The sequence below is a fragment of the Terrapene carolina genome, unplaced genomic scaffold (assembly GCF_002925995.2).
Source record: "Terrapene carolina triunguis isolate 2854851 unplaced genomic scaffold, T_m_triunguis-2.0 Scaffold68, whole genome shotgun sequence".
NCBI lineage: Eukaryota > Metazoa > Chordata > Testudines > Emydidae > Terrapene > Terrapene triunguis.
In genome coordinates, this window is record NW_020664419.1 from 75,173,616 (window position 1) to 75,185,780 (window position 12,165).

General features: G+C 38.4%; 1 protein-coding gene across 2 annotated transcripts in view; it reads right to left on the reverse strand.

Moving 5' to 3' along the window:
- Positions 1 to 12,165, reverse strand: part of EEA1 (early endosome antigen 1) — a 105,604-nt gene that overhangs the window by 57,712 nt on the left and 35,727 nt on the right. For both annotated transcript variants that reach the window (XM_029910881.1, XM_024218390.2), the window contains 7 exons: positions 11,215 to 11,342; positions 5,353 to 5,407; positions 5,183 to 5,242; positions 4,225 to 4,264; positions 3,214 to 3,321; positions 3,004 to 3,125; positions 261 to 416 (listed from right to left, as the gene is read on the reverse strand). In XM_029910881.1, coding sequence (XP_029766741.1) covers positions 261 to 416; positions 3,004 to 3,125; positions 3,214 to 3,321; positions 4,225 to 4,264; positions 5,183 to 5,242; positions 5,353 to 5,407; positions 11,215 to 11,342 — 669 coding nt within the window. The remainder of the gene's footprint in view (positions 1 to 260; positions 417 to 3,003; positions 3,126 to 3,213; positions 3,322 to 4,224; positions 4,265 to 5,182; positions 5,243 to 5,352; positions 5,408 to 11,214; positions 11,343 to 12,165) is intronic.

The window sequence follows — 12,165 nt, forward strand, 5'->3', positions numbered from 1 at the left end:
GAGGTTGCTTCTCCTCTACATGGCTGGACAAAACTAACTTTTCATGCTAAAAAGAGAATTTTTTTGAAAAGATTTAGTGTCTGGATACCGATGCATGGATTGTATCAATTTACTCTAATCTAATGAAACACTCCCTACCAGACTAGTTAGGGAAGAAAGCAAAGTTCTATTCAGTGTGATGGATTAACATTCATCATTATCATATGAAAATCACAACAAAGCTAAAACATGTTCTAAGCCTTTTTGTTTGGCTTCATTACCTCTGAGTTCGCATACTCTGCCTGCAAATGCTTGCACTCATCTTTCAGCTTCTCTGATTCTCTCTCACGCTCCAAAGTCATCTTGTCCATCAATGTCTGAACTTGGACCAGCTCCTTCTTTAAAACAGAAACATCCTCCACACCAGGCCTTTGCAGCTGAAAGGCAGCATAACAATAATTACTACCTATAAGGATTTCTAATACTGACAGATATGTTTTCAGTATCACTTCATATTCACTCTCTGCAAAAGCTTCCAAATTCATTTAAGATTTCCTGCTGAAACTATTTTGGGTTATTTCCAGACGCTTTATTTTCAAATACACTTTCATTTCTAATCTAAACAGAGAATGGTATTATTTATCAGTGTTTTTATTATATATATTGCTGTAGCACCCAAAGACTCCAATCAGGAGTGGGGCATTAGGCACTGTTTTCACTTTCATAAAGACAGAGTCCCTGCCCTGAAAAGCTTACAATACAAAAGAACAACAGAACAGATGAGGAGTGGAAGGAAAAGATAAACCTTACAGGAAAAGCAGCCAGGGTGGTAATCCCAGCTATACATCACAGGGAGAAGGTGGGTGAGGTAATATCTTTTATTGGATCAACTTCTGTTGGTGAGAGAGACAAGCTTTTGAGCTTACACAGAGCACTCTGTCAGGTTTGGGAAATGTACTCACAACGTCACAGCTAAATGCAAGGTGGAACAGATTGTTTAGTCTAGTAGTTAACACATATTTCCAGAGACACTTCAAGGTACTCAGATACCACAGAATATGCTCTGAAGAGAGAGTCCAGGATATATACACTTAAAACCACCTTCACCAAACAAGGACTCTCCACCAGAGAAGTAGATAGCATCATGGAATGGGCCATCCAAACACCCTGAGAGAACCTGCTTCAATACAGAAATAAAACCCCCTCCGACCGCACAACACTACTTTTCACCTACCACACCACACTAGAACCCATACGGGGTATCATCAAACAATTACAACTTATACTCAATGTGGACATTATCCTGAAATAAACCTTTCCTGAACCTCCTCTTCTGGTCTTCAAACAAGCCCCCAATCACTCTCCAAGCTCCTCATCAGACGCAAGCTCCATGCAGATCAGGGCCCACCAACTCAAAGTAGCACCAGACATTGTCAGAACAGATGCAAAACTGTAGACATATCTCCATTTCTGCTATAATCAACACTCCCCACAACACACCTTTCAAGGTCCATGGGTCCTACACATGCCTATCACAACCTATGGTGTACCTTATCCAGTGCAGTAAATGCCCCCGTGACTGGAGAGCTGTTAACAGGCTACTTCACCTTGAATGGTCCCTTGAAATATGTGTTAGCTATTTATGCTAAACAATCTGTTCCACCTTGTATTTAGCTGTGACACTTTGAGTACATTTCCCAGAGAAGAAGAAGAGCTCTATGTAGCTCAAATCTTGTCTCTCTCACCAACGGATGTTGGTTCAATAAAAGATATTACCTCACGCACCTTGTATTGCTAATATTCTGGGACCAACACAGCAACACCACCACTGCATAAAGCCATACATCATGTTAGTTCCATGGACGGATGGGTTGTTTACATATTTGTTTTATATGTGTTACCCCCAAAAAAGTTTTAGGTTGGCTTTTGGAGGGGAAAGTAGCACTTGGAGCTGAAGTGGGTGGGAGGAAGGGACTGTTGGTGTTGGACAGGGAACAGGAAAGAGAATAAAGATGAGATGGGACAGAGAGAGGAAGGATAGAAGGAGGGACAGAAGCGAAATGTCCGGGAGAGTGAGATTGGGCAGATGAAGGATTGCCGTGGCAGGAAGGGGTGGACAGAGAAATGAAGACAGTCCACTAATCAACAGCAATACAGAAGAGGAAAAGAAAAATCCAGAGCCCAAGTTTCTCAGTTGAGTGAGTGAATGAAGATGACAGGAGGCTAGACAGCTCCTCCTGGCTACTCTGCTTTTCCTTATGTGGAAGAAAGGCTGCTGGGTAGCTTCCTCTTAGACCAGGATTGTGAAAAAGGGTTACTAGGACTAACTTTTCTTTAGTATTTTGCCTCTGTGGAGCCACACTCTTGGAATATGTGCGCCCTGGGCAGCCAAGAGCAACAACGGTAACACCAGTGTAGACAAAGTGATGACAGGTGCCAGCCTTTAACCAGCACATCACCGAGGTCTGGGCAGAGCTGCTCTTATGAATGCAGTTGCCTGGTGACAGCAACAGTGAAAAACATGAGGGGAAAAAGGCTAATATAGAGACACCCATTGAAGTCAACAACAATGGATCTATTCACATGAGTATATTCTAATCATCGTCAGTAAGGGTTGCAAAATTAGGCCTAAGTAAAACACGTACGAGGATTAATATTTTGTTTATGAAAGTCCTGAAATGAGGGAAGCCACACAGAGGCCTCTGAACAGAGCACAAACAAGCATCATGTCATACATACCTAGCAATAATGCAAATAACTGAATAAACAGAGCAGGCAAAATATACATTCCTTGGCTGGGAAGTTATTGGAAGTTTACAGCAATGGAATAGATAGTTTAGAAGAAGGGATTTTCTGAGCCGCTCTTTCTCTCACAAATAAATCACTGTCCAAGTAAACAATGATAATCTATTTTAAGATTATGTTTAGAATGGGCAGATGACTAAAAACGCTCTCCTTCTCATTTGGGAAAGGCTTAATAAATAAATAAATAAATAAATAAATAAATAATGTGGTATGAATTACCAATTCAGTCTTTAAATCTTCTATTATGGCTCTCTCTTTCTGTAGTTCTTGCATCAGGTTTGTCACTTTCTGCTCTGCACTTTCTCGAAGACTCATTTCCTCATCATACTTTGCCTTAATATCTAGTAAAGAAGGAAGTTATGCAAAAGATCATTCATTCAGGTTTTAATTAAAAGAAGAACCGATTGCATAATAATTTTATGTACTTACCTACAATCTCAGTAGCCAGCTGTGCGGCTTTTTGCTCAAACAGGTCTTTCATCTGCTTAATATTAAAATTTTCTACTTGGGTCTCTTCAAGTTGCCGTTCTAATGATTCTAGCTCAAAAACAGTAGTATTTATTGAAAAAACTAACATCAGAGGTTACACAGAAACTTATATTGATAAAAGAGCATTACAAATGAGTAACTCACCAAAGCTCACTTAACCTTCAATTCACTTCAACAGGACTGTTCATATGCTTAAAGTTAAGCATGGGCTCAAGTGCTTTGCTGGAATAGGACAGTGAGCACAGCACGTTGCAGGACTGAGCTCATAATCTAGCTAGCCAATGAAAATTAGTTTATCCATTTTGGTCACTTTTTGTACACTGCTAATTTCTGAGCCCTGAGGTGCAGTCAGAAGTTATTTAATAAGGATCAGCCAGAGATTGTGTGTGTACACATAAGAAAGTTATTATTCGACGAGTGTCTCATGCAAATATAACATGGAACAAAAAAATTAAGAACATGCAGATTTTTAAAAAAGTGTTTTCTTTGGCAGCAAGCAGGGAAGACTGGCACTGAAGTCAACAGAATGAGCATTGACAATTGGTGTAATTCAAATGTCAACAATCACTCTGTCTTCCTCAGCACAATGGCTGTTTGGATATTTAAAATGATTAAGAACATGTTCAAAAATCAAAACCATGATCAGAAGTACTTTTATGGTCACAATAATTTCACCTCCTTTATCCTAGAAATGATAGAACCAATCAACCTTTTTTTTAATGTTTCTTTACTCTAAAAATGAACAAGGCAACCTTACGTTTTCCCTATAAACTTATTGAAAAAAAATGTAGGCAAGAGAAGACATTACATAATTGCACCATTTTAGCCTTTTAATATAGGAAACAGTATTTTTCATCAAGTCTGAAGTTTCACTTAACTTAATTTTTCTAACACACAGAACTGTAGTATTTCAATGCAATGTAGAAACTTCTCTATTAAAATATATCTCACCTGTAGATGCAGCAGTTGTCACTCCATCAGGCTTAGATTCCTTAAGAAAAGAAAAAATGAAGAATAAGTGTGTCACTAGACAGAGTAAAGGTAATAACAAAAGTTTCAATAGCAGACATTTCCAAGAATTCCATACTTGAAGCCTCTTAGAATGGTTACGAAAATAGACTGATGTGCTTCAATGCTGCAGAGCAATTTAGGACAGAAAAGGCCAAGAAGACTAGCCATCCTCTTATATCACTTAGCTATCATACTGATGCAGAACAGCAAGACTCCAATGCTAACGAGCCTTCTGTTATATTGAAATCTGCCTCTACAGCAATATATGTTGTTATATGCACTATTACGTGCAAGAGAAGCAGCAGCAAAGAAAGGAAAGACAGATTTTCCCAAAAGGTTCAAGCAATTCTATACTTTTAATCCTTCACATATAGAGCGAAATTCACCCCTAATGCCTATTTCTGAGGTTTGTATAAATCAGTTCTGAAGCAACTCTGCTATATATGAAAATAAATTAGAGCTCCATTGTTTCAGGAGGCAAGTTTAATAAGGTGCAAGAGGCTACAATTAACTTTGTTTGGTGGGTGTTTTTGGAGAAGGTTTTGCGGGTTTTTAAGATTATATTGCCATTTTCAGAAATACTTTGGAAGCAATAATTCACTACAGATAAATACAGTGACGAGACAGATAAACTGAGCATGGTCTGAATGAGCCTACTGTCAGGAAAAATCTGATTGGAAATTAAAGATCATGTAGTAATGAACAATCATAGCACCTTTAACCTCATACACAGTTATTTCATGCATATACAACTGATTTTTTAAAACACTTCAGGAATCAATTTATGGAACTAACTGAATGGGGCCACGTGCCTTACAACAAGGTATTAATCTTCAATGTCAAAGATGATAATAAACTGCTTGTTGTAAACCTGCTTCAAGTATTTTAAAGCAATTACTTGCTGGCGCTGCACTTTTTCTAATTCTTTCTTCAGCTCTTCTGAATACCATCTCTCCTCCTAGACAAGGGGAGGGGAGAGAAAGTGTATTACAGGCTCGCAATGTAAGCTGCTAGCACACTTCACAATTTGAAATCATGAACTATATTCAAGTAAAATTAATTTCCAACCTTAAGTGAAGCTTGCAAATCTTGGACTTCTTGTCGGAGTAGTGATATTTCATTGCTGAATAAAGATCCGGGAGTTGAGAAATGAATAAGTCATGGTTAAATTTTGTTGATTAAACTTCCAGTACATGCAATAGTTCTTGTTCAGATTTGTTATGAAATAAGCTGGATACAGGACACCTCACATTTGATCAGTGTCTTAATACAGTCTTAAATTTCAAAAAATAAAAAATGTAACACAAACTGAACTGCCATCCATTATCTCATTTTCACACTAATCACCAGATTAAAAAAGTGCTTAGTCACCTTAAATATCTTAATAATTTTCAGTCTAATGTATTTGGTCTATTCTCAGAATGAGTAATTGCACTAAGGTTTATGGAATTTTCTTTTCACCCTTGTATTGGACCAAAAATAACCCAACTATTTCCATATTGGGGTCTTGGAGACCCCTAATATGTGAAAATTGGAGATAACACATGGGATGCATTTAAAACTGACTTTACTTGTAACCAATGAACTATAAAATTATGAATAAGTTAAAACTTTCTAGATTCAGAAGAAGAAGTTACTCATCTTGTGCAGTAACAATGGTTCTTCGAGATGCGTGTCCTTATGGGTGCTCCACTATAGGTGTGCTTGCGTCTCTGGGCTGCTGATCAGAGAACTTCGGTAGCAGTGTCCGTTAGGCCCACACATGCACTATCTCTCCTTGTGCTGTGCCACGAGGCTAGGCGATGTGCTACGCCCCCTTGACTTCCTACTCTCACCTGGGACTTAAACCTGGTGTTGAGAGGACTGACTAGGCCTCCTTTTGAACCCAGGGCCACCTATTCACTTACATACCTCTCGATGAAAACGGCCTTCCTGATAGCAATTACTTCGGCCAGGAGAATAGGAGAAATAGCGGCTCTGGTGCACATCCCCCCTTCACAGTATTCTTTCGGGACAATGTTACACTCTGGCCACATCCAAAATTCATTCTTAAGGTAACCTCCCTGTTTCACATGAACTAACTGATTCATCAACAGCACAGAGATGCAAGCACACCTGCAGTGGAACACCCCTAGGGACATTATTCGAAGAAGCACATTACACAGTACTTGTGCTGGGGTCTAACTGACCCCATGATGAAACACGTTTTTCAAAAAAGGAACACACTCTACAGGCATTGGGGGCTAACTGACCCCATGTTTAGACAATGAAAATAGATAGCAACAGCAACAATATAAAAGGCACAAACACAGCAAAGTTGCAATAAATGGCCTACTACTTTGAACAAATGGAGCTAATACCTGACATATCTTCTAAAAATAGTAAGTTTTTACACGTCACACATTTTTGATGTGTTTTTCTACCTCATTCCCTGGAACAGATGCAACATCTTCCCCATTAGTCTCTGGATCAGTATCCAGGACACTAGACACTACTTCCCTAGACGCCTTAGGCAAGGCTGGAATGTTCCTTTCATGTACCAGTGGGCAAAAAATTTCTGTACCCGGGTCCCTGAGAAACATTCACCTCTTATTCAAAGATGTATTGTGATTCAACAAAATCTAAACAACATATGCCTTCAGACATGCAATGTGCATATGCAATCCAATAGTGCGTCTTTGCCCCAGCCACAGCATCTGTCAAGCATAGATTTTTCAGAAAATGCATCTGACAGTCGTTGCATCCCCAGAAACTCTTCCTAGCAACTGTAGGCTTCCCAGAAAACCAATGCGATGGCATTATCTTCAAAGAAACTCAATTTGCTGGACAACAGTGATGATACATAAGGCAAATGTTATCTGGACTCTCACAGATTCCCAAGAACCTTTTGGTGCTTGCTTTTTTTTTTTTTTTTTTTTTTTGGAAAAACAAAAAACACTGAAACAGAGAAGATAAAATCAGTGCTGAAAGACTGATATAATCATATCATAATTGCTGCCTCAACATAAAAACAATCTGTGCTGGAATAGTTGCATAATTAATTTCAGGTCTAACTGACCATAATAACTTTTGGATGACCTTTTCTGCTACACTAAAACCACAATAGGATATGAAGATAAAACCAGTGCTAACAAGTTGTCCTTATCATACTTAGAGAATACTTAAAGAAAAAAATAGCCAGTGGTTTGCCTATCATGTTTTATTTATTTTATTATGTATTTGGGGTTCAGGAGACCCCCAAAGACCTTGAAAGTGTAGTACTTTCATTTTTCCCATTGACTAACATCGAGGTGGTCTAACTGACCCCATTACCTTTTTGGTGACTTTTTTTTTTTTTTAAACACAAAAATCACAATAGGTAAGATAATAAACCCAATGTGGAAAGATTGACCCCATCCTAGTTTGAGCATACTTAACATATGAAGAAGTACAGGTTTGGCATAACAATTTTTATTTACATTTTTGTGTGCATTGGGGTCAGACAGACCCCAAAACATTAGAAGGGTTAAATATGCAAATAAACTGATTTAGACCTATATTCTGTTTTACTGGATTGTATCAACTAAATAATAGAACTTTAGAATTGCAAGATAGTGTATTAAAATGTTTAGTGTGTTATAGTCCATGTTATTAAAAGTGCAGGTTAGTTCCCCCTCATTTCCCATATAATGTCAAGGGGCAATGCTAGGAGACCGCATGCTATCCTATTTGTTCTGAAATACGCAGTTATATAATATTTAACCCAAACAGCAATTCAATGTGCCCAATAGTTACACCAATCTGAGGGCCTGAGTGCGCTGACATTCAAAACCCTGGGGCTTGTAACTCTCAAATTACACTCAGAAGCCTGATGTTCTAGTCGCCCAGGAAAACGAAATATGAGGAGGAAATAGTTATTACTCAGTTTGCATAGCACCTTTCTAAAATCTCAATTCACCTTGATTAATTAAAAAACTATACACATAAGGATCACATCACATCACTGAAATGCAGCCACCCTTAATGTGGAATGTAGCAGCCATATTACTGCCAACAACACATTATTTCTTACTCTTATTATTGGTATACAGTAATAATCTGAGGCCCCAATCACAACCAAAGGCTGATACAAAAAACACTACACAACAATTCAGGGTCACTAAATAGAAAAGAAAATCTCCAATAAATATTACTAGTGTCTCCCTAGTTATGTCTATATTGTAAGTTATCTATTTAAAGCAATAATGGGATTTAGGTCTTCTCTACATAGGAATGTTTTACCAGTTATGCTGACATATTCATACAGATATAGTTATACCACCATAACCACCCGTGTGGACACACTTATTCTTTATAAAAGTGGCTTTTTTTAGTTTAGTTTATGTCAGTAGGGAAGTGGTTTAAGCTAAACTGAAAAAGCTCTCTTATACTTGAATAAAAGTGTTCACGCAGAGGGGTTATACTGATATAACTTTGTCACTTTAAATTCATACCTTGGCTTATATTTAAAAAAATGGCACTTTTCACAATACTGTGCTTGCCCTGGCCCAATTCCAAAATAGTTTGCTATATCTCCCCTTTCTAAGCCTTGTCTAAATGGAAAAGTTTATTTGGTATAACTTGAGGCACGAATTTAAACCAATATATTTATACTGTGCCAGTATAACTCTGTGTGTGGACACTCATTTCAGTAAAAGAGAGTCTTTTTCCGCATTTATGCTTATGTCACTCTGGAAAGAGGTTTATGTTCAACTGAAAAGGCCACTCTTATTCTGCAATAAAAGGGTGTCCACACAGGGAATTATACTGGTATAACTATATCAGCTTAAGAACTGGTAAATCTTTCCTGTGTAGACAAGCCCTCTTATTTCTTTTTGCTCCCCTTGAGCTGCATGATTCCCAGTCCTTCTCCCACTTCTGTCTTCAGGCCTTCTTCTATGCAGCCCTCCTAAATCTGATATATCATGCTTGATCCAGATATACTTTAAGTTCCTCTTTTATGTGATGTGTGAAAATGACTATAAAAACATTATCTTAGTCATCAAATCTGTCCCCAATGTGTATTGAGGGTCACATCTACTCACTTTAGTGAGCAAAGTAAATTGGTATTGTTCTTTGTCTTCTTTCCCCACAAAACACAAAACTAAGACTGAGTGAGCTGTAGATTCAATCCATCTTGTGTATCATCAACAGAATTGTTTACTGCATTCCAGTCAGTTACACCTGTGCAACCTCACTGAAGACAAGGTGTTGCTGAGGGCACGATTTGACCTATAGAACCTTTATTAATTACTGGTGATGATACACCAGATGGAAAGAACTCAGCTTGACTCTCAGAGACTATGCTGAATTTGCAGAGCTGGCACGTTGACAGAAAAAAAAGCAAACAAAAGAATCCCCATCTTTTTACTTGTAAACTGAGCACATTTGATAAGCAGATGAAAATAAACATCGAAACCTGCAATGCCAATTGTACAGACTCACTTTTAAGAGCAGACCCACACCTTCCCAAAGCCCCAAACCTTCCCAAAGGCCTAATCCCCAGCCTTAGCCCCTGTGTTCACAAGTCTTAACTGATGAATGACTGGGGAGGGTATTTAATATTAGCCCTACCTAATTCATTTTTAATGTCATCATTAAGTCATGCTACTTTTTACTTTCTAAAAAATATCCTAGAAAAATCATTTTTATTAGTTTATTTGAATGGTTTTTTCACCAATTTGAGCAGAAATAATTTGTTTTACATGTAATAAGAGAAACATGTTAAAAAACATTCAAAACATTTAAAAGCCTCAAATGTTAGTGTAGACTCTTTTCTTTGCTGAGCTACAGAGAAAGGGTCTTGTCAGACTCTTTGACAGCTCCACTACCGCTAACGTATTTAATAGAATGCGCATGTTCAGCTCAGTGAAGTCATCAAGATCCCATGCCAACTGGAGAACTGTCAGTCAGAAGAAGCCTCCAGATCAGTGTGTGAAAAGAAGATCTCCAATGACCTGGGATGTGAGCAATGCGGTTTTGATGGATGTCCTGCCCTGCTATTTTGTGACCTGCTGCCTTGCTTCTGTCAATGCCTAAGATGACTCTCAGCCTATCCCAATAGCAATCGTGAAGAAATGGGAGCTCCTTCTTCCTACAGACAGTGACAAGTAGGTTTTGGATTTTGTTTTGGATATTTTTATTTTTATTTTCCCACAACGGACTCCAACTTAATAGCCATAGCATGTTAAATTTTATGTTCTTTTCTTTATGAGTTCAATAGGTTATCGATGTTTTAATTAAATTATTTATCATTTTTGACGTATTATTTTTATCAATCGCAGAGGGTTTGCTCCACGGCTAAGACAACAGCTAGTCAAGATATTAGTTGAACCCAGCAGAGTTATACAATCTACACCTTTATTATATTAGCATCACGTGTTCCCACACAGTATGTGAACACACTCAAAAGCTGCTCACCATCTTATTGCTATGCACAACCAAGATGAAAATCATGGAATGCATAAACTGGAAGTAATAGAGGCTGAACAGAAGGGGAGCCAAGATGGAACTATGTGGAACCTTGCATGAACGAATCCTCAGGGACAAGGAACAAGAGCCCAAAATCAATTTCTGGGAATGCTCAAATAAGAAGGGAATCAAGCCACCCATGAGCTACCCCCATCAACTCCAGCTACAGCCATAAGAGTCAACAGCACCAGCTGATCAACAGCATTAAAAGCAACCAATGGATTTAACAATATCAATATGTAAACCCAATTTTCATCTATCACCAGTCCAGTATCAGCTAGCATGGTATTAAACTAATATTTTAATTGATTTTAGAAATGGGGCATTACGATTTAAATACTTCATTGCATAATTAACTGTTCAGATTAGTACATGCTTAAATGTAATTAGAAATACTTAACATTGACAGAAGACTATATGCACAAATTAATATTGTTCTACCTTTTCGGTGAAGGATGCTCGTCTCCTCCATGACTTGAATCGATGCCAGATCCGTGAACTACTTCATAGTGCTTGAAAAGTTCTTCAGCAGATCCATGAGATTTCATACACAGAGGACAAATAAAGCCCTATTATAGAGGAAAGAAAATTCAACAGTAGTTTTTGCCTTTTCCTATCCTTTTCATCCTAATCAAGAGATTCATTGGTACCATTTAACAGGAAAAATAAAATGTAGGAGAGTAGTTACCTTAAAAAATACCACTTATCTAATTCTCTGACATTATGGAAAGTAGAGAAGACTAGAAAGCATAAAAAACCACCCCATTTCATTATGTAGTGCTGTTCTCCAGTAAAATTGTACCTATTGCTAAATTTCACTCCCAGAACTAGTACACAGAGTTGTCATAAATTTAAGAAATGTAGCATCACAAAGGACTGTCACTTTTTTTAAATGTTTGAGGAAAAGCAGTGTTAAAAAGGCACTTTCACAAAGTTTTTATTAAAAAAGAGTTCTGTTCCTTTCAAAGATTTTCCTAGGATGGAGAACCACACTCACAGTAATCAGACAATAAAAAATTGCAGAGAAGAGCCAGCCAGAAACTCCAGCAAGCAGGGGCAGAAGCAGCCAAAGCTGGGGCTGCTGCACTGGGGGAAAAGGGTAAAATGGGGCCCAGCTGAGCCCATCCCTCCCCCCAGTAACCCTCTGGACACAGAATTGTACAGGACAGACACCCCCACACACACACAACTCTTGGAGGCACTAGGACCCAGATGTAGCCACCCCACCTCCCTCTTATGCGGGCTTGGGAGAAAATCGCAGAGAAGAGTCAGCCAGAAACCCCAGCCAGTAGAAGCAGAAGCAGCCAACGCAGGGACCTTGGGACATTCAGAGAACTTTGCACAATTTTGACTCGACTTTCTCTGCCCTGTGCTGATTGACTGTTTGCTGCA